The sequence below is a fragment of the Eschrichtius robustus genome, chromosome 15 (assembly GCF_028021215.1).
Source record: "Eschrichtius robustus isolate mEscRob2 chromosome 15, mEscRob2.pri, whole genome shotgun sequence".
In the NCBI taxonomy this organism is placed as follows: Eukaryota; Metazoa; Chordata; class Mammalia; order Artiodactyla; family Eschrichtiidae; genus Eschrichtius; species Eschrichtius robustus.
Window position 1 is genome coordinate 21,095,762 of NC_090838.1, and position 20,834 is coordinate 21,116,595.

Consider the following 20,834-nt stretch of genomic DNA (forward strand, 5'->3'; position numbering starts at 1 on the left):
GGGTATCCAGTAGAAAGGAGATTCCCACGCTGGACGTTTCTACTTCGTAGTTTGCCTCTGACATTGTTCAGCTCAGTCTCTCTAAAGGGTTTACAGAACGCTCTAATATCCACGGTGCATTCTCACTTCATCGTCCCATCAGCCCCTTTTGCAGATGGGGAGACCTGGGCCCGTGACTTGACACTGTCACTCTGTGAGGACCAGCGCCCCCGGCTCCGGCTCTGGAGAGCGCAGACGCCAGGCCCCCCGCGCCCTCCCTGGGGGCGGAGTGAGCAGGCGCGGGGCGGGGCCTTTCAGGTCATGTGACTGCCGGCCCGGAAGCACTCGCGCCCCAGACCCCGGGGGTGACCAGTTTGGGGGCTACCACCTCAAGCGCGCGCGGAGGTTGCGCTCCTGTTTCGCGCTCCCAGCATCCGCCGCCATGGCCTGGACCAAGTACCAGCTGTTCCTGGCCGGGCTCATGCTCGTCACCGGCTCCATCAACACGCTCTCGGCAAAGTGAGTCCGGGCCTGGCCGGGAGGGGACTCCGCGCCCTCCCTTCGCGGCTCTCCTTTCCTGGCTTCACCAGCCAGCTCAGTTGCTCTGATCCGTTCATGCGGTTTATGGACCACCCAAGGGGTACGAGGCGCAGGGAAATGCGGGGCAGGGCCTTGTCCCCGGCTGGAGGATCCGAGCCCCGGCTTTGATTCGCTGTGTCTTGATCCTAGCGAGTCACTTTCTAACTCAACGCCTCAGTTTCCTCATCTTTAAACGGGAGGGAGTTTCTCTCCCCTGCCCCTTCCAAGCTGGCATCAGGGGCCCCGCCCTCCAGGAGCTGTGGGCCAGGGAGGGCTACAATAAACGTCGTGCGGACCGAGTGACCAGTGAGCGTGGAGGGCTGCGATGACAGAGAAGGGGGTGCACCATGGGCCCCTCTTGGAGGAAGGGTTACAGCTGGGCCTCGAAGCCTCGGTAGGATTTCTACATGTGGTGGGAACATCGAGGCAGGAACAGCAAGGCCAGATCCAAGTGGATTGTAACTAGCACCGAACGCCCAGGCTGGATTTTATCCCATAATCCAAGAGGGGTTTGTGAGATGGGGAGTGGCATGTTAAAAGTGATACGGTGAACCTGGGGGTCACGGTGAAAAGTAGTTGGCTGCAGGGAAGACCACTCCAAGGCTGCTGCAGAGCAGATAAGGGGAACTAGGAGGCGGCAGTGAGGTGGGAAGGGAAGGGTCAGGTGGGAGAGACCAGGTGCAGAGTGAAGCCAGGGGGCCTGACCCACAGGATCCAGTAATCACTCCTGGGCTTCTGCCTGGGGGAACAGAAGTGTCATTAACCCAGGCAGGGTGGGCAGGGGGGCAGTTCAGCTCTGATGTAAGAGGGTGTGGTGCTCGTGGGACAGTGAGGACAGTCCTCAGGAGGTTGGGGATTGAGGACCTGGGGCTGTCATGAGGCTAAGGGACCGAGCCCAGCCTCCTCTCTGTAACAAGCGGGAAGCCCGGGAAGCAGCCCCTTCTCTTGGCGGCCCTTTGTCCCTTTCTCTGCTCCCACCTCGGGGCGGGGCCCTCCTGCCCCTCTGCCCACCGTCTAAGAGCCCCAGTACCCAGAGCCTGCCCTTTCTCTGAACCAATTCCAAGGTGCACATGGAGGACAGTAGACAGTGACCCTCTCCCAGTCAGACCTCCCTTCCACCTGAGCCCTGCCAGGCTCCAGAGCAAAGGGGAGTCACCCCAGTCACCCTCTGGGCTGCACTCCAGGCCCCCTGAGGGTGGTGGGGATAGTCATATCTTATTCGTTTTTGAGGGTGTTCCTTCCCAGCGTACTCCATCAGTGATGTGAGAAGTGACCCCGAAGAGAGGTCTGGGAGAGAAGTATCCTGTTCGATTCATCAGGCATGTAAGGCACTGCCTAGACCTAGGGAAGGAGACAGAAGTGACCGAGAGAAGGTCCCAGGCTTTGAGATGCTTAGAATCTGCAGCAGAGGAGACAGATGTGTACACGCTTGGCAATCACAGTGTCCTCCCTTCTCCACAGGAGGTGGACCTCTGGGTGAGGCCCACCTGTCTCTCTGGTTGGGCTCTGGCTTGCTGTGTCTGTGTCTTGTGCTGGGCTCCTGGGCCCTGAGGCCTTCTGAAGGGTACTCCTTTTGCTGAGCCCTTAGCTAGAAAGGAAACTCAACCTGAGGGCTCCCATCTCAGGATCTGACTGCAGCAGAACAAGTCATCTGTCCGTCCGTCCCACAAGCCAAGGCCTCAGTCTGGTGCTTATAGGGTGGCTGTGGTCTGCCAGGGCCACCATCCGCAAGGAGAGCTGAGTTACCTACTGAGGTAAACTGTGCTGACTCAGCTCCTTCTGTAAAAAAAACTCCAGACCGGTCAGCTAAGAAGCCAGGGGATCCTCAGCCCTGAAGGACTGAAGACAGTGGGTGAGGAAGTGGGCGTGAGCATGTGTTGCTGCTGTGCTGGGACCACAGGTCAGCTGTCCGCTGCAGGAGGTCACTGCCCACTCAGCAGGATTGGGTGTGCTGCAGGGAGCCGGCCTGGCCGGGCTGGGCTGGGCTGGGGCTGGGGATCACCTACCCCCAGGAGGGAAAGTCACCGATCAGGCTGGCCCTGTAGCCTCGTCCCTGGGTGTTGGCAGAAGGTCCCTCGCTTCTCCTTTCTGTAGCTGCTTTCTCCCCCCTCACCAGGCTTCTGCTGATGCACTTCCTGGAGACCAAACATTTGCCCTCCTCTGGCACCGCGTAGGGCTGTCTGCCTGAACCAGTGCACATTTCGGAGCCCCACTCTCCTGAATCCAGCTGGGGTTCTGCATGTAAAGAACCAGGGTCAAGTAGACACTCACTCAGGAAGGCTCACATCCCCTCCTAAACTTCTGCAGGCTGTGAAGCCCACCCAGCCATGAAGGGGCCGTGGGGGTCATTTCTCCAACAGTCAGGCTCACTGGGTCCGGGGAGCCTGCAGGAAGGTGGCAGGAGGCCTGCGATCACTGGGCCTCTTTTAGGGAAGGACTCTCACTGTCCTTCCTGCGCCAGCTCTAACTTTTGCCTTGGCAGCTGCCCCTCCCCCCACCCATAGGTTCCAAAAGTGGGCACAGGATAATTGCTTCAGAGGGGTTCAGGCCAGCTGGAGAAAGCCTTAAGTCAGCAGGGCAGTGTAGCAGTGAAAAGAGCATGAGACTTGGAAGCTATGGGATTAGATGAGTCACTGGGCCTCTCCAAGCCTCAGTTTCATCTATGAAATGGGCATGATAATCCGTGCCCCACCTTCTCCCCAGACTCCTTGTAAGATCTACTGAGGAGAGTTATCTAATACTTAAGAGAGGGGGGGCTGTCGTCATTTATCACCACGTGAGCCAGGGCCACCTGCTATGACACCTCAGAGAGTGGAGAAGCCCTGGGGCCCTTCTGAAGATCCCAAGCCAGAGAAAGAAGCTGACTCACTGGGCTTAACAGACCCAGGATGAGAGCGGAAATGGCACAGATTCTGTGGGGAATGGATGCACAGCTAATCCGTGCGAGGCAGCCGCATAAACCACTTCCTCAGCTTCTGACCGCCACCCCTGGTCCCACACAGACGCGTATGCCTCTCAGAACGCTGAGCTCTGAGTTTACTGAGCAAGGCCACGCCAGAGTGACTCACCCCTAGTAAGGGTAGCCCACCCGGAGCCCTCCAAGGCCCAGGGAACTCTAAAGGAAGCCCGCCTCTGCCAGTGGAGGGCACTTCCTCATGTGGCCTCAGCCTGAGCCTGGTGGGTCCCCAAGGCCTCCTGCCCACAGCTTTCCCCAGGATATAGTGTCCAGAGAGAATGGAGGGCCCATCTGCAGGGCTGACCTTTTCCCCACCTCAGCCAGGGGGGTGGGAAGAAACTTGAGTAAGAAGGTGATCGGTGTTGAGGAAGGAGCACAGAACAGGGGGTGGTGCTCCTGGCTCCTAGTGCTTCCCTATGTCCCTCAAGCCCTGTCTGGTCCCTGGGTTTCTCATCTCTCAAACAAGGAGCTTCCCGAGATGATGGCTGAGTTCTCCTCTTTCAGCACTTTGTGGCCCTCCAGGTGCCTCTGCGTCAGCCTGCAGGCTGGGTCCCAGAGGATGGATACTCTCCCCGGAAGCTTTCAGGCTGGAGCAGAGCTGGGGCCACACCCGCCCAACACAAGGGGAAGTGGCTCCTGCTCAGCAGGGGAGAAAGAGGGAGAAGGGGCAGCAAAGAACTTTTATTGACCACCTGCCATAAGCCAGGTCTTATATGTCTTATTACTTTTGCCAATTCATCAGTGTTGGCATTATTATCCCCAATTTAGAGGTGAGATATCTATAACACATCCAACCTGTGAGAGTCAAAAGTCTGAGCTTTCCGTGTATCCTGCTGCCTTTTCTGAAAATAAGTGCAAGCAGATGGGTTTGGCCCCAGATCCGCCCATTGTTAACTGTATGAGCCTGAACACGGCTCTCTCCACCCCAAGGTCTGGAGACCCTGTCTGTAAAATGAGGATCCTTGTTGTGAGGCCTAAACCACACAGCCCACATGAAGTGCTCAGCCTCCTCAGGGAGAAGTACAGGCCTGGTACAAAGTCAGTACACAGTGAATTGTACATTCATAAAAACATGTTAGTGAAGCGTTTTGCAAAGAGATAAGTGCTATCCACTGGGGAGTGATTGCTTTCACCCCCAGATGAACCGGGTCTGGCTTTCGGCTCGTGTTCTGTGCTACCTGGGGTCCTTCTGAGACTGCACAGTGAGCCAAACGTTTCCCAGGGCCAAGATGAGAAGCCTGACTCTATCCCAAAGTGACTGCAGGCCTGAACTCCTCCCTGGCCCCAAGAGTCTGGGCAGGGCAGCCTGTCCTGACACCCAAACCCTTGGGGTGTAAACCTGCCCCAGGCACTGAGATACAAAAAGATTCCATTTCCCCTGCTGGGAACCTGCCAGCCCCAGCCTGTTCAGGCAGAGCCACCCCTTGGAGAAAGCAGACAGCGCAGGGGGAGGGGAGGAGGCTTAGCTCCAGCCCTACAGCCAGCTCCCCGTGCAGTGCCCCTCCCTAGGGAAGGGCAGGCCCAGCTGGTCCCACCAGCAGGGGACACCTCAGACCAGGTGGCAAATTAGCAGTCATGGATACATTGCCTTTGGACTGTAGTACCTGCCTATTTGTCTAGCGGTGTCTGGAAGTCCCATTCATTCAACAACAAAAAAAATGTTTGAACTTCTGTATAATAATGTGCCAGGAGCAGGGGATTGAAAGCTATGGAAGTTGCTGGATGCTGAGTTCACAGCCTCCCAAGTGACAAGGACTATGGAACCAGAAAGTGATGCAGATATGAGTTGTCATGAGAGTAAGGTGCACAGGCAGTAGCCCAGGGGGAGTTCCAGGAGGTGGCCCCACTGCTGGATCGGGGGTCTCGAGCCTGCCAGTCTGTGCTCTGGATGTGGCCCCAGGATGGGGAAGGGGCTTCCATACCAGCCCTTGCCCTAGGCTTCTGATTGACCATGAACTTGGCAGGACCTCCCTTGTCCCTCCTGGAGGAGCCCTGGGAACTCTCTCTCTGACCTGCTCACTCGCCGCAGGGCATTTGTTCCTGCGCCCTTGGTAAAGCTTGACCTCTTTGCTCTCCTTGGCTTCTCTCTTTTGCTCAGCTGCCTCACCCAGGCCCTCCCAGAGGGCTCTGTCTGTGAAGGTGAGTCTGGCTGGAGAGCAGGCCAGGCTGAGTGAGCCATACAGGTGGTGTGTGTCCCACACCCACATCCCATGTCCTGTCCTGTCCTGCCCCGCCTGGGGATCCCAGAGTCACAATCTACAGCAGATCGGGCAGAAATGAGACCCCAGAGAACAGGTGGTTTCTGTCCTTGATGGGGGTTTTCTTTGCCCCTTTGGTACTGGGTCTGGTTCCAGCCTGATCCCCTGACCCAGATTTCCTCTGCCTTCCCAACCAGGCATATCAGAACTTCTAGCTGCCCATCAGCTCTCCTTTGACCTGCACCATTCCCAAGCACCAGAAGCCCTCCTACCTTCCCTCCTCACATCTGTGGGAGTGGGTGGGGTCTCCTACCTTGAGATAAGTTTGCCATAGTCCTGTTTTGTTCACTTGCCCTGGGATATGTTCAGATCTCTTTGTAGATGTGATCTCTCCCTCCAGGTCTGTGCTACCACCAGCGCTCAGCCCGCCCTTCCCACCACCTGCCCACTTGCCCCGGGCTGTGGGAAAGAGCTCCCTGTGCCCCTCCTCAGACTCAGGCACAGAGAAGCCCCGCCTGCACAGGATCTTTGTCAAACCCAGACCTGCACAGCTTGGCATGACCAGTGGCCCCTGCTTGGGGCACAGGAAGCAGAAGGCGTCCCTGCGCTCCGGGAGCCGAGGCTTGTGCACAGAGGAGCCAGCAGATGGGGCGGGGACCACGATGTAGCTGCTCTTGACAAACATTGTAAGGAAAGACATTTAAGAAGAAGTCCTGAGTCTTACACTTTAGGGACCGCCACCGCCTACGAGTGGGGTTGCTGCAGCGGGGGCAGGTCAGTGGCCCACTGCAAGCGGCCCTGGGTCTGCATTGACTTGAGTCAGCAGTGTGATGTGGCCCATGCAGTCCAAGCCAGGTCAACTAACCAGGATGTCCAACACGTGGGAGGGGCCGCCCTGTTGCCCGACTCAGTCTGGGCCAGATCACGTGCCCTTGGCTCTGGGCCTGGGCCCACCAGAGTGCTTCCAGAAGTCAGCAGCCAGGGGAGTGAAAGGTTAGCAAGGGCTGGGGCTGCTTAACCAGGAGAAGATTCAGAAGGTGGGGAAGTCACCACATATATGAAGGGCTTTCAAATGAAAGAGAGATTAGATTCCCAGGGACATAACTAAGGCCAGCGAGAGTGAAATTCAGAGGCAGAAGTTTTAGTGACAGACGGCGGTCAGTGCAAAAGGGTTGGCGGTAGCTGCCCAGAGTGCTGTGCCGTGACGGACTCTGGGCTCAGCGGGGAGCATGCCATAATCAGGCCCATCTGCCTGGGTGCTGGCTGGCACCCACTCCACAAGTGCCATATACTTGCCACCTGCTTCCGAGCCAGTGCTAGAGGAAACCCTCCAGACCCTTCAGGTTATGTGAAGGTGACCGGGTGGTCTGTGTCAGGTGGCCATTTCCCAGGGCCCACGTGACCTTGTAGACCAGGGACTCTTGATATGGGTCACTTTGATAGTCTGGTGAAGCCTAGAGTAGTGTTTTAAAACGTGCAAATAAAAGACCAAGGATTACAGAAAAAGCTAATTGTATTGAAATAAAGTTATCAAGACATTAAACAAGCCAATTTGTGATACAGTAATGTACATGTGTGCATGCACTTGTTAACACATGAAATAGTAAGCAGTGGGTCTAATTACTGTAATTTTGGAGCAGTGATGAGTGTAAATAATACTTCACAATATCTGCAGTGACTCGAATGTGATAATGAGAAGAGCTGTGATTTCCGTGTGTGACAAAGTCGCAGGTACTGCAATACTACACTCATAAATGGAGGAAATGCTAAATTTCTGTTAGAGGTTCATGAGATTTCAGCTAAAGGGTCCCAGGCCCCCGCGTTCTGTCTACCATCCCAGGGGAAGACTCCTTGCCGCGGAGACTGGTCCCTTCGAGAGGGAGCCCCGCTCTGGGCCGAGTCCGCTAAGTCTGGTCTCTTGGCTTCAGGAGGTGTGAGCTCTCTGCAGGCCCCAGGACCGGGTGGGAGAGCCCGCTGCCACACTGCAGGGTTTGACCTTCTCTCTGTCTGCTGCAGGTGGGCGGACAACTTCGTGGCCCCAGGCTGCGGAGGGAGCCAGGAGCACAGCTTCCAGCATCCCTTCCTCCAGGTATCTGTGCCTGTCCTCGCCCATCTCCGTCTCCCAGGCCTCAGGTCAGGGGCCCCCACGAGGCCATGCTGCTTCCTGACCTGGGGTGGGGGCGTCCTCCCTTGCTCTCAGGAGAGCCACTTGCTTCTCTCTCTCCCTCCCAGAAGAGAGGCCAGGGTGTGAGGTGCCCCTGGAAAGGGGCAGAAGGCACAGTCCCCTGTAGGAAGCCTGCACAAGTCCTGGTGAGCGGTCATGCCCTGGACTCCGTGAGGCCAGCCCTCACCATGGCCAAGTCAGGACACATTTGGAAAAGTCCAGCCCTGTCGTAAAACCTGCTCCCCAACCACGGGGAGCCCAGACCCCACTGGGGCAGGGCAGACACCATCAATGGAAGGTACCTTATTGCTAGACTGGGAAGCAGGAGACTTAAAGTTTAGTCCAGCTCTGCCAGCAACTTGCTTTGTGACCTTATATAAGTTCTCAAGCCTGTCGGGGCCTCAGTTTCTCCATCTGGAACGTGACCAGGGATTGGTCTAGATTGGTGGGTTTTCAGATCAGGCTCTACACAGCCTTAGGGTTTCCGTCGAGGTGTTTGAAGAGCTTAGGGGTAGACCTAGGAGGCAGGCTCTGGCCTCCCACACAGAGCAGTTCTGCTTTTGTCTGTTTTACATGTTGGGGTTATAAGTAAACTCCTGTGTGAAGAAAGGTTATGTTTAAAAAATTTTGTTACAGAGAATTCCCTGGCAGTCCAGTGGTTAGAACTCCATGCTTTCACTGCCGAGGGCACAGGTTTGATCCCTGGTTGGGGAACTAAGATCCCACAAGCCGTGCAGCATGGCCAAAAAAAAAAAAAAAACTCTTGTTATAGGCGGTCTTCCTTCCAGCTCTGAAGTCCTGGTTCTGTCCCTGCAGGCAGTGGGCATGTTCCTGGGGGAGTTCTCCTGCCTGGCTGCCTTCTACCTACTCCGGTGCAGAGCTGCAGGGCACCCAGACACCAGCGCGGATCCCCAGCAGCCCTTCAACCCCCTTCTTTTCCTGCCCCCAGCCCTCTGCGACATGACCGGGACCAGCATCATGTATGTGGGTGAGTAGCCAAGCTGGGCTGCCAAGGGCTCAGCGAAGCCTGTGGCCCAAGGGGGCTGCTGAGAAAGAGCCACCCCCAACTCATCCTCAGCTCGCCCCGCCCCTCTCCCATCGACCTTTACACACACGCCCCCAACCAAGGTTAACTGAGTACTTACCACGTGCCAGCCCTGTCAGCCCTGAGGACACCTCAGTGAACAGACAAGCTGGGCCCTTAGGAGCTAACGTCACATGTCTCTCCTCTCCTAGCCCTGAACATGACCAGTGCTTCCAGCTTCCAGATGCTGCGGGGAGCAGTGATCATATTCACAGGCCTGTTTTCGGTGACCTTCCTGGGACGGAGGCTGGCCCTGAGCCAGTGGCTGGGTATCCTCGCGACCATCGCAGGGCTGGTGGTCGTGGGCCTGGCTGACCTCCTGAGCAAGCACGACAGTCAGCACAAGCTCAGCGAAGTGATCACAGGTGTGGCCGGGGTGGGCATCCCGGGGCTGTCCTGCACAGAGTCACTCGACAAAGCATTTTACAAGCTCTGCTGTCCGCCAAGCCCTGGGGGAGGGCATGTGGGACACCAGCTGATGTGGACATGTACCTGCTCTCGAGGTGACGGGAAGAGTGTAGGGAAGACCAGCAAGGGACAAGCAGCATGAGGGAGGGGTGGGTAAGGAGCGGGGAGGTCCGAGGAAGGAGAGGGCTAGTTCTGCGATTTACTTACAGCCACGCAGACTGCAGGATCCGGAAGAGGAAAGGAATGGATGTTGACTGAGCACTTACCGAGCGCCCAAGCATGCTTCGCACCGTGCTCGTCATCACTGCCATCCTCACAGTCCCGGAAAGGGAGCACTGCAGCCCGTTTTACAGTGAAGTGGCCACCCTGGTCACGCGTGGCAGGATTAAACCAGAAATGTCCATCTCAAAGCCTGTTGCTTCTCAAAAGACCTGCTTACCCCAGTTGTGCAGCCCTCAGGCCCAGGCAGACCCCTGGACCTTCTGGAGCCTTAGCCCAGGGCGGGTGACAGTGCCTTCCCTGCTGGCCTGCCTCACCCCGCAGGGGCCAGGAGGTCAGGCGCGGGGGCTGTCATGGCCGGACCTTGTGGACTGTACGGTGCCCTGCGGAGACGGGGGCTGCAGGGGCTCTTAGGTTTCCGTGGGCTGGGATGTCTGCCTCAGCCTGGCCTCACCCTGGGCCCCTCCTTTCCCACAGGGGACCTGCTGATCATCATGGCCCAGATCATCGTCTCCATCCAGATGGTGCTGGAGGAGAAGTTTGTCTACAAGCACAACGTGCACCCACTGCGGGCAGTCGGCACTGAGGGTGCGTGTGAACACAGGCTGGCAGGAGGGCGCTGGGTGGAGCGCACCCTGTGGGGTGGCACATGGAGGGAATGCAGAGAGGGCGCCTGGCGAGGCGCTGGGGGCCTCTGGGAAGGGCGAGCCTCCCGCCCTCCTTCCTCACTCCCTTCACCATGTTCGTGTTGACAAATACCCTGACAGCTGCCGTGCACTCGGCCAGGAGCTAAGGGAGGACAGGGACGAAGATGAATGAAACGCAAGCCCCGCTCTAGAGGAACCGACCAGCAGGAAAGGAGCAGGCGGTGCGTTTTAGCTCGGACCGCTTTTACTCAAGTGACGCTTCACTTGCCAAGCATATCTGAGTGTCATGGCCCAGGGAAGGTGGCATTTGTGCTACAGATTTCAGCAAGCAAGAATGGACGGGAGGGAACGCCAGGCAGAGTGGAGGCATGGGGAGCTGGATGTGAGTTTGGAAACCAGTGAGGAATAGTTTGGAGGGGGTACAGGTTTGATGTAGGGGAAATGATCAGGAATTGAATATGTCAGGGTCATATCTTGGAGAACCTTGAACATCAGGCAAGTGGATTTAGACTTTAAATGACAGGCAGGGAAGAGCCACGAAAGGTTTTTGAGCAGGGAAGTAAGTCAAAGTGATGCTTTAAAATTATGAAACTAGTAGGGCGGATTAGAGCAGTGCTACCGAAGTGTGACCTACGGGCTTGTCAGGGAGCTCTTGGTGCCTGGTCCACCGGGAGCTGAGGGCTTACGGCAGAACGTTAACCACCGAAATCAACTATGTCATCAAGCATACTGATTGCTTCCACTCACTTTTTTTTCCTAGCAAGACTTTCTGAGTGAAGCAGAGCCATGATTTACATTCTGGCCCAGCTCCTTGTCACAGACCAACAGCGCTGAGTTAGAGAGCTCTGTTTTTCCACACTTGTGAGATCAGTGTCGTGCTTGCAGCCAGCAGTCCTTTTGTCCGTGAACAGAATTGAGTTTAAAAAGTGTCCGAGAGCATTGTATGTACATTGTAAGGGTAGCTGTCGTTTTGTGAAAGTATGTGTACATGTCTGTGCACTGGTCGCAATATAAAATGTATTTCCTATTCTTCGTCCAGTCAGAAAACGCAGATTAAAGTGGAGAAGGGGCCGTCAGAGCCCATTCTGTAGGCCGTTGTAGTTCCTAACGAGCAGAGCGGCTCCAGGACCTGGAAGGAAGGAACTGGTGCGAGGGTGGCTCGGAAGGGGAGGCTGGGAGGTCAGCGGGGCCCAGCGGGGTGGGCCGGGGCCTGCGGCGGGGCTGGGGACCCCGCGGAGAGCGTGACGTGCTCCCTCTGCTCCCGCAGGCCTCTTTGGCTTCGTGATCCTCTCGCTGCTGCTGGTGCCCATGTACTACATCCCCGCCGGTTCCTTCAGTGGAAACCCTCGCGGGACGCTGGAGGACGCGCTGGACGCCTTCTGCCAGGTGGGCCGACAGCCACTCATCGCGCTGGCGCTGCTGGGCAACATCAGCAGCATCGCCTTCTTCAACTTTGCAGGCATCAGTGTCACCAAGGAGCTGAGCGCCACCACCCGAATGGTGCTGGACAGCCTGCGTACCGTTGTCATCTGGGCCCTGAGCCTGACGCTGGGCTGGGAGGCCTTCCACCCGCTGCAGATCCTTGGCTTCCTCGTCCTGCTGGCGGGCACAGCCCTCTACAACGGGCTGCACCGCCTGCTCCTGAGCCGCCTCTCCAGGGGCCGGCCCCCGGCGGAGGAGGGCGAGCATGAGAGACTGCTGGGGGGCCCTCGGACTGCCATCAACGATGCCAGCTGAGCCTCCCGCTCTACTGCCACCTGGACGCTCCTTGTTCACCCCGAGGCTGAGGCCACGTGGGCTGGTGAACCTCAAGTGCCCTGTCCCCGAGGCCTCGCCCTGCCCCCTCCCCACAGACCCCCCCCTCCTGCCGCCCAGGGCAGCTGCTGCCACAGAAGATGACACAACACCCAGGTCCTCCTTTGTCACCACCCCATTCAGGCCTGAGTGCAGTGCCCGACCCCCAGCAGGCTTCCCCAGCCCCTCCTGCAACACTAGAGCTAAATCATGGAGTAGAATTGCAGGAACCAGCAGCCCTAGGGTTTCCTCCTAAACCATAAGCTAAGTGTGATTCTCCCAAGAAGAGAGGTCACTGAGCAAATTCTAATAGAACTAAGCACCACAGTTTCTAAAACTTGTAAGATACTCCCTAACCCTGTCTGGGAACCAAGGTTTCAGCCAGGGCCTTGCCGCAAACTCAGTGTGTGCTCCCCAGCCCTGTACCTGGCCACTCTGGGCCCTGGCGTCCTGCTCTGCAGAAGGTGTCCACGGTGTGGCTTCCGTGCCTTCCGGCCCAATTGGGCCCATTCTGCAGGGCTGTGGTTTTGACCAACCTGGGGAAGGAGTGACAGCCCGTTTATTGAAGATGCCCCCTGCCCATGGCGCTCCTCCCCACGCCTGCTCTGGCATCCTTGCTCACACCTTGAAGTCCTCCCCACCTGGGAGAAGTTACAGGGGGATTTCCAGGCAGCCCTTGATAATAGCTTTTATGAACTCTTCACCTCCCATTTTAAAGATGAGGAAACTTGAGTCCCAGAGTTATAAGTTGTTTGGCAAAAGGGCTCTCCTGCCATGGGCTCTGGCTGTGCAGCCACAGGACCAGGCAGTCGGCTGGGTTGTAGAGCACGTCTGGGGTTCTGCCTCACCCCCAGCCACCCGACAGACACCATGGATAACCCTCCAGGGTGATGGGTTTACCGGGAGTCTACCGTTGAGAGTGATGCTGGTATCCCAGGCGTTATGTTAAGTGCTTAGCTTTCATTCTCTTGCATAACAGCCTGCACAGGTGGATGCAGGTGAGAAAAGTGTGGCCCAGAGAAGGTCAGGTGACTTCCTCGTGGAGCCGGTATGTCAAGCTGGGTTTGCCTGATTCCAAGCCTGTGGGCCCACTTACCATAAGAGTCTCTGAGATCTTTGGGGGTACTTCCTGTGGCTGGGAGAGAGGCATCCTGTGCTGTTATCCTCCCAGTAACCCCACCCTGAAGAGAGGGGCTGGCAGCAGGGACCCCAGGGAGCTGAGCGGCCCTTCATTCCAGTGGTCCTCGCTCTGTGGCAGATCACTTTCCTGGGCAGCTCAGTCGTGAAACAAATACCGAATGCCTTCCTTAAAATAGATCCTGGGAGAAGGGATCTCTGACAAGCAAAGCCCTCGGGCTGTGGGAATCCAGCAGGTTCTTACCGTCAGGAGAGAAAGGCCTCTCTATCCCACCAGCTCCGAGTCTCGGGGGACCCTGAGCTCCTCTGGGCCACGGTGTGTGTCACAGGAAGAAGGAAATGGAGATCGAGGGTGATGGGTGCTATAGCTGCTTTGTCCAAAAAACTGGGGCCTTACAGTGTTGTTTCAGGCGTTTTATTTTTAAAAAGAAGAGGGGAGTTGGCAGTGTGGACTTTTTTCTTTAATGAGAGGGAAGGAGCACAAGGGTTAGGACATTCCTGGAGGTAACGTCTAGAACGTTGGATGGAAAAGCTGTAAAGTACCAAATCATAGAAATCACGTGTGGATTTTAGCATTGAAGTGTCGGGGGGATTATAATGGGACTTCAGTGGTGAGAGGTGGCAGAGGATGGGGAGGGGACTTACGGTCAGGCCTGCCACCCACTCAGGCAACTCGCTTTATCTCCTGGAGCTTTGGGTCTTCACATCTCTAAAATGGGGAAGCCTGCATCTCACAGGATGGCTGTGAATATTGCCTAAAATATAAATGGAAGGTGGCTGTAAATGCCAACGTACAGTGGAGCGTCCTGTAAGGCGGCACTGCCCACCAGGGTGGTCTGTCAGGCACTGAAGTCCCAGCAGCGCCATGGTGTGGAGCATTGGTTTTGCTCAGAGGGGGAGGAATGTTTTGTTAAAACATACCATTGTGGAATGGAGTGTAAACTTCACATTGATTATACGATAAAACAGGATGCCTCGTAAAATTTTTATGTTGACCCTAAGTACCCTTCCAGACCCTGGAGGTGTGTCCTCTCTATCCTAGTGTCTGGGGTGCTTCGGAGGATGAGTTTGAGAGGCCATGCTGTGTCGTGCTGGTAATGGGGGCGGAGGGGGAAAGAATCTCCACTCTCCTGCTGAGTCTAGAGGGTTGTGAGGAATGTCTGTAGCTGTGGCCTACTGCTCTGAGTGGAATAATGGGGCCCTGGACCCCAAATTAGAATTGACTGATAACAGACTTCCGTAAACATCAGTTCAAATACAGTGTAATTCAGACTATCTGCCCTGTAGTGAACTGACCAGTCCCTGCCCCATTCATAGTGGTCCTGGGGGACCCTGGGGCTGGGGTGTCCTCCAGGACTGCCATCCAGGTCCTGGAGTAGCCCTCAGGCTTGCTGCCCACAAGAGGTTTAGGACCGTGCCAGATGGTTCCATTTGCCTTCGCTCTGTCCAAAGGTCTCTGTACTTTAACAAGCAAACAGCACTCAAGGAGATCAGAGGACGGTAGGAGGATTGGAGCAAACAGCCATGCGGTTTAGGGGGAGCCAGAGATATGTGTACTCAGCTCCGTCTCTCCCTTCACTGGGTGGCTTTGGACAAGTGATGTTACCGCTCAAGACCTTGGCTGCCTACAAAAGAGAAGTTCTTAGTTTCCTAAATATGTTCACCTACCTGACGTGCTTACAGATTGATCTAGTTTTTTCATGTTTCCCTTGGTTAAGAGCCCCTCTGGCCTTCTGTTGACTACATTCTTTGAAAACCCTAGGTCAGCAAGGGGTTCCCTCTGTAGCCATAAAAGTTTATAAATCGCCCTTCTTCGTTAGGAACTCTTGTCAAAAAAATTGTTTTTTCACTTTTTAAAAGACTTTTATTGGAGTATAATTGATTTAAATGTTGTGTCAGGGGCTCCCCTGGCGGTCCAGTGGTTAAGACTCGGTGCTTCCACTGCAGCACTGCAGAGGGCATGGGTTCAATCCCTGGTCAGGGAACTAAGATCCCGTATGCCACGCGGCATATGCCATGCGGCGCAGCCAAAAATAAAAACAAAAATAAAATGTTGTGTTTCTGCTGTACAGCAAAGTGAATCAGTTATACATATATCTACTCTTTTTTAGATTCTTTTCCCACATAGGTCATTACAGAGTATTGAGTAGAGTTCCCTGTGCTATACAGTAGGTCCTTATTAGTTATCTATTTTATATATAGTAGTGTGTATATGTCAATCCCAATCTCCCAATTTATCCCTCCCCCCTTTTCCCCCCTGGTAACCGTAAGTTTGTTTTCTACATCTGTGTTTTGTCAAAAAAAATTTAATACGGGATTTCTATCCTAGAATTCAGCAAACTTTATTGAGAACTGAAGTGCTCCAAGAACTGGATCCATCAGAGAAAACAGGAGAGACGAATGTGTAGAGAAGGAATTCCAGCCCAGCACGATGTGCAGTAGTGAGAGGCCTTTTATGAGGGCAGGGGAGGCGGCGCAGGAGAGAGCACGTGGCCGAGCGCCCGGAGCCGTCCGCTCCACTTGAGCCCATGTTGCAGGGTGAGCAGGAGTCTTCCAGGCTGGGAGGAGGGGAAAAGGAAATGATATTCTAGGAGGAAGGAACAGCTTGTAAAAAGCACAGAAATGTGTACATGTGTAACCAGCTGATGTATTCAAGAGCTGCAGGTAAATAGACTGGTTTGCGGGCAAAGAGCGGGCAACACAGGGAGTGGCAAGAGACAAGGCCAGAGAGGGGCGCAGGCGCCCAGGTACTGCTGTGCCTTTTAGGCTTTGCTGAGGCTCTAGAACTCTATCTTTAGTAGGGTGCCACGGAGAGTTTTAAGAAGGGAGTGACATGACCCAAATTGCTGTTTGGAAAGATCGCCTGGTTGTTATATGGAGACAGGTTTGGTTAGCATCGAGAGGTACTAAAGGCAGAGACCAGTAAAACAAACACCCTTTGGTTAATCAGGGTCTGAGCTAGAAAAATGGTGGAGAGGATGAAGATAAGAGTCATTCAGAGAGTAGACTTACATTTTAGAGCCCTTGGCTGTTGGATCTTATGTTGTGTAACCTGCCACCCAAAGGGGGTCTTCTGGACCAGACTGCTCACCCCACTCCCTATCGCCAGTGGACCCACTGAGTATCCCCAAGCACAGCTCCAGTCAGCAAACTCAAGAGGCTTTAAGGGACCGTAGACCCACTTCAATCCAGTTGCCTGTTGTTGAGAGTTAGTCGTTACCTTCTTGAGGTAGGCAGGAACTCCCACCAGAATCCTGGAACAACCAAGGAGGATGTCACCGTGGGCATCACAAAATCATTCAAAAGGCATCAGTATAAAATAGTGTTTGTTTACTTTTATTTATAAATGTCAGAAGAGGAAAGAGCCATCAAAATTCGATACAGAGTAGTATTCTCAAGTTCTGTTCCCCAATCCAAGGTAAAGACTTGAGTTAGACAGTTTGGATTCTGTGGCAGCTTGATGCAGTGGGTAGAGTTCTTGACTGTGGAGACCGAGTTCCAAATCTGGCTCTGACTAGGGGCCTGAGAAGCCCCTTCCTCTCCCAGGCATCAGTCTCCTTGTCCCATGGATAAAGGAAGTGAACCAGATATATTCACAGGTGGCCCCAGGAATCTGTGGTCTTTGTCCCTACTGATGACCTAGAAACCCTTCCATGGCCGACCAGCAAGAGGCACCAGGTGTGGTTGGGACTCATGATCGACCTTAATGCCCAAAGAAAAGGAGGCCACTTTGGCGGAGTTCACTCATCTTTCAGTCACTTACTGCTGTTCAGGAAGGGTGAGACCTGGCAGGATGCCAGCCCCAGCCCCACATATACACAGGGACTGGCCCTGGCCTCTCCAGAAACCAGAATTCTCTTCCTTGGGCCAGCTTCTCATTCTCCCAGAAGTGCTGAATCCTGCTCTGAGGATGACTGTCCTGGTGCTCATTTTGATCCTGGCTTTGATGCTGGATGATGGGTCACCTCACAATTAGGTAACTTGTCTCTTTCATACTCTGTTTCCTGGGGTCAGTCCACAAGTTCATCTGGCTTAGAAACTGGATGAAGATTAGGACTATTAGGAGCTTTTAAAAAAGGCTTTTTTTCTACATTCCCTGCTGCTCTCTTTGGTCTGAACTACTCCTACAACCACCGGAATAATTCTCCCAGGCCCCACACCCTGAGATTCTTCAGTTCACTCTCCATCAAGATACCACAGTAACTCCATGTTCCTGGCAGTCTCCCTGGAAAGAGACCAGGAGCTGTCAAGGCAAAACCTCTTTCTGACGTTGGGAGGATCACCAAACCAAAAGAAGCTTCTAGCCCTCCTGTATCAACTAGCTTCCATCTCTCATGCTTCTTCCCCCAGATCCCAGCAGGGATCCAGGAGTATGAGTGGGGCTGGCTGGTTTTTTCTCATCTTTAAGTCACTATTCATCTCCTCTCCAGTTTATATGAAGGCAGAGAAGCTTCTTGAACTTCAGTCAAGACACTCATTGAAGCCAGCCACTGTGTGTTCAGTTACGGAACAGAACAAAATCAAAGACTACTAATGGCATGCTGGGAATATATCCACAAATACTGTCTAAAAAGCAAGGAACAATTATTCACCAATGAATTGGAGAGACTAGAAGAAATCAATAAATTCCTAGAAACATAGAACCTACCAGGAGGAAATAGAAAATCTGAACAAACCAATTACTAGTAAGGAGATTGAATCAGTAATCAAAAGCCTCCCAAGAAACAAAGGTCCAGGACCAAACGGGTTCACTGGTGAATTCTACCAAACATTCAAAGAAGAATTAATACCAACCCTTCTCAAACTCTTCCAAAAAAAAAAAAAAGAAGAGAAGAGAACTCTTCCAAACTCATTTTATGAGGCTAGCATTACCCTGATACCAAAACCAGACAAGGAAACCATAAGAAAAGAAACTTACAGGCCAATATCCCTGATGAACATAGATGCAAAAATCCTCAACAAAATATTAGCAAACTGAATTCATCAATACATTAAAAGGATCATAGTGGGATTGATGATCAGTCCCACCATGATCAAGTGGGATTTATTCCAGAGATGCAAGGATGTTTCCACATCTGCAAATCAGTCAGTGTGATACACCACATTAACAAAATAACGGATAAAAATCATATGATCATCTCATAGATGCAGAAAAAGCATTTGACAAAATTCAACATCCATTTATGATAAAAACTCTCAACAAAGTGGGTATAGAGGGAATGTATCTCAACATAATAAAGGCCATATATTACAATCCCACAGCTAACATCACACTGAATGATGAAAAAAGCTGAAAGCTTTAACTCTAAGATTGGGAATGAGACAGTTTTTCCCACTCTTGCCACTTTTATTCAACATAGTATTGGAAGCCCTAGATAAAGCAATTAGGCAAGAGAAAGAAAGGAAAGGATCCAAGTTGGAAAGGAGGAAGAAAAACTGTCACTATTTGCAAATGACATATTATGTATAGAAAACCTTAAAGGCACCATCAAAAAACTGTTAGAACTAATAAATTCAGTAAAGTTGCAGGATACAAAATCAATACACAAAAATCTGTTGCATTTATATACACTAACAAACTATCAGAAAGAGAAATTAAGAAAACAATCCCATTTACAATTGCATCAAAAAGACAGAATACCCAGGAATAAATTTAACCAAGGAGGCGAAAGACCTGTATACTGAAAACTACAAGACTTTCATTTAATGAAAGAAATTGAAGACACAAATAAATGGAAAGATATTCCACGTTCATGGATTGGAAGAATTAATATTGTTAAAATGTTCATACCATCCAAAGCAATCTACAGATTCAATGCCTATCAGATTCAATCCTACAAAACTCCAATGGCATTCTTCACAGAAATAGAACAAAAAATGCAAAATTTGTAAGGAACCACAAAAGACCCCAAATAGCCAATGCAATCTTGAGAGAGAAGAACAAAACTGAAGGCATCACATTCCCTGATTTCAAACTAGACTACAAAGCTATAATAATTAAAACAGTATGGTATTGGCCTAAAAACAGACACATAGATTAATGGACCAGAATAGAGAGCCCAGAAATAAACCTGCACATACATGGTCAATTAATTTATGACAAAGGAGCCAAGACTATACAATGGGGAAAAGAACCGTCTCTTTAGTAAATGGTGTTGGGAAAACTGGACAGCAACATGCAAAAGAATGAAACTGGACCACTGTCTTACACTATACACAAAAATTAACTCAAAATGGATTAAGACTTGAACATAAGGCCTGAGAGCATATAACTGCTAGAGGAAGACAACAAGTTCCTTGACATAGGTCTTGACAATGGTTTTTTGAATCTGACAACAAAAGCAAAGGCAACAAAAGCAAAAATAAATAAGTAGGACCACTTCAAACTAAAAAGCTTCAGCACAGCAAAGGGAGCCATCAACGAAATAAAAAGGCAACCTACTGAATGGGAGAAAACATTTGCAAATTATATATCTGATCATGGATTAATATCCAAAATATATAAAGAATGCATACAACTCAATGGTGAGAACGAATAAACAATTCGATTTATAAATGGGCAAATGGGGACTTCCCTCGCAGTCCAGTGGTTAAGACTCCATGCTTCCATTCAGAGGGCACGGGTTCGATCCCTGGTCAGGAAACTAAGATCCCACATGTCCTGCGGCGTGGCCAAAAATAAAATAAAAATGGTCAAATGATCTGAACAGACATTGTTCCGAAGAAGACATACAGATGGCCAACAAGGACATGAAAAGATGCTCAACATCATTAATCATCAGGAAAATGCAAATCAAAACCACAGTGAGATATCACCTCACATCTGTTAGAATGGCTATTATCAAAAAGACAAGAAATAACAAGTTTTGGGGAGGATGTGGAGAAAAGGGACGACTTGTGCACTATTGGTGGGAGTAAATTAGTGCAGCCACTGTGGAAAATTGTATGGAGGTTCCTGGAAAAATTAAAAATAGAACAACCATGTGATTGAGCGATTCTACTTCTGGGTATTCAAAGGAAACAAAAACACTAACCTGAAAAGATATATGCACCTTTGTGTTCATTGCAGCATTATTTACAATAACCAAGATTTGGAAACACCTAAGTGTTCATCAATGGATGAACAGATAAAGAAATTGTGGTATATATATATATATATATATATATATTTATTCACAATGGAATATTATTCGGGCATAAAAAGAAGAAATCTTGCCATCTGCAACAACATGGATGAACCTCAAGGGCATTATGCTAAGTGAAATAAGTCAGAGAAAGACAATACTGTATGATCTCACTTATATGTGGAATCTTAAAAAAAAAACAACAACAACACTCTATTTTCTACCTTTGTTTTCTACTTATTTCTAATAGAGCAAAGAAGGCACTCTAGGTCTAAAGCAGAATTAATGAGTGAAGATTTGCTTCATCCTGAGGACTGGTGTAGTAGGACTTCTTGCCTCTGTGTCACTGAAAAACAACTATCCTTCTGTGATTTGACTGCTTCTCAATGGGTTCAACCAAACATTCCTTTCCTTTCCTTCCTCCCCTTCCCTTCCCCCCTCCTCTACTCTTTCTTTCTCCCTTTCTTTCTTTCTTTCTCTTTCTTTCTTATTGTGGTGAAATATACACAACATTAAAACTCACCATATTGACCATTATTAAGTGT

The 20,834-nt window shown here is 51.9% G+C and overlaps 1 protein-coding gene across 1 annotated transcript; it reads left to right on the plus strand.

Annotated features, from left to right (window-relative positions):
- Positions 1-307: 307 nt before the first annotated feature.
- On the plus strand, positions 308-15,220 carry SLC35F6 (solute carrier family 35 member F6). Its single transcript, XM_068564301.1, has 6 exons — positions 308-498; positions 7,729-7,801; positions 8,693-8,864; positions 9,113-9,325; positions 10,065-10,175; positions 11,502-15,220. Exons 1-6 carry the CDS (start codon positions 422-424, stop codon positions 11,969-11,971), a joined length of 1,116 nt encoding a protein of 371 aa, XP_068420402.1. The 5' UTR covers positions 308-421; the 3' UTR covers positions 11,972-15,220.
- The last annotated feature ends 5,614 nt before the right edge of the window (positions 15,221-20,834 follow it).

What these genes read in the sequence shown, in the direction of transcription:
- SLC35F6 (XM_068564301.1), top strand. Translation starts at nt 422, where the DNA reads ATGGCCTGGACCAAGTACCAGCTGTTCCTGGCCGGGCTCATGCTCGTC. An exon ending in TCCAGCATCCCTTCCTCCAG is followed by an intron (nt 7,802 to 8,692) that starts GTATCTGTGCCT and finishes CTGTCCCTGCAG; the next exon opens with GCAGTGGGCATGTTCCTGGG. An exon ending in GCGGGCAGTCGGCACTGAGG is followed by an intron (nt 10,176 to 11,501) that starts GTGCGTGTGAAC and finishes CTGCTCCCGCAG; the next exon opens with GCCTCTTTGGCTTCGTGATC.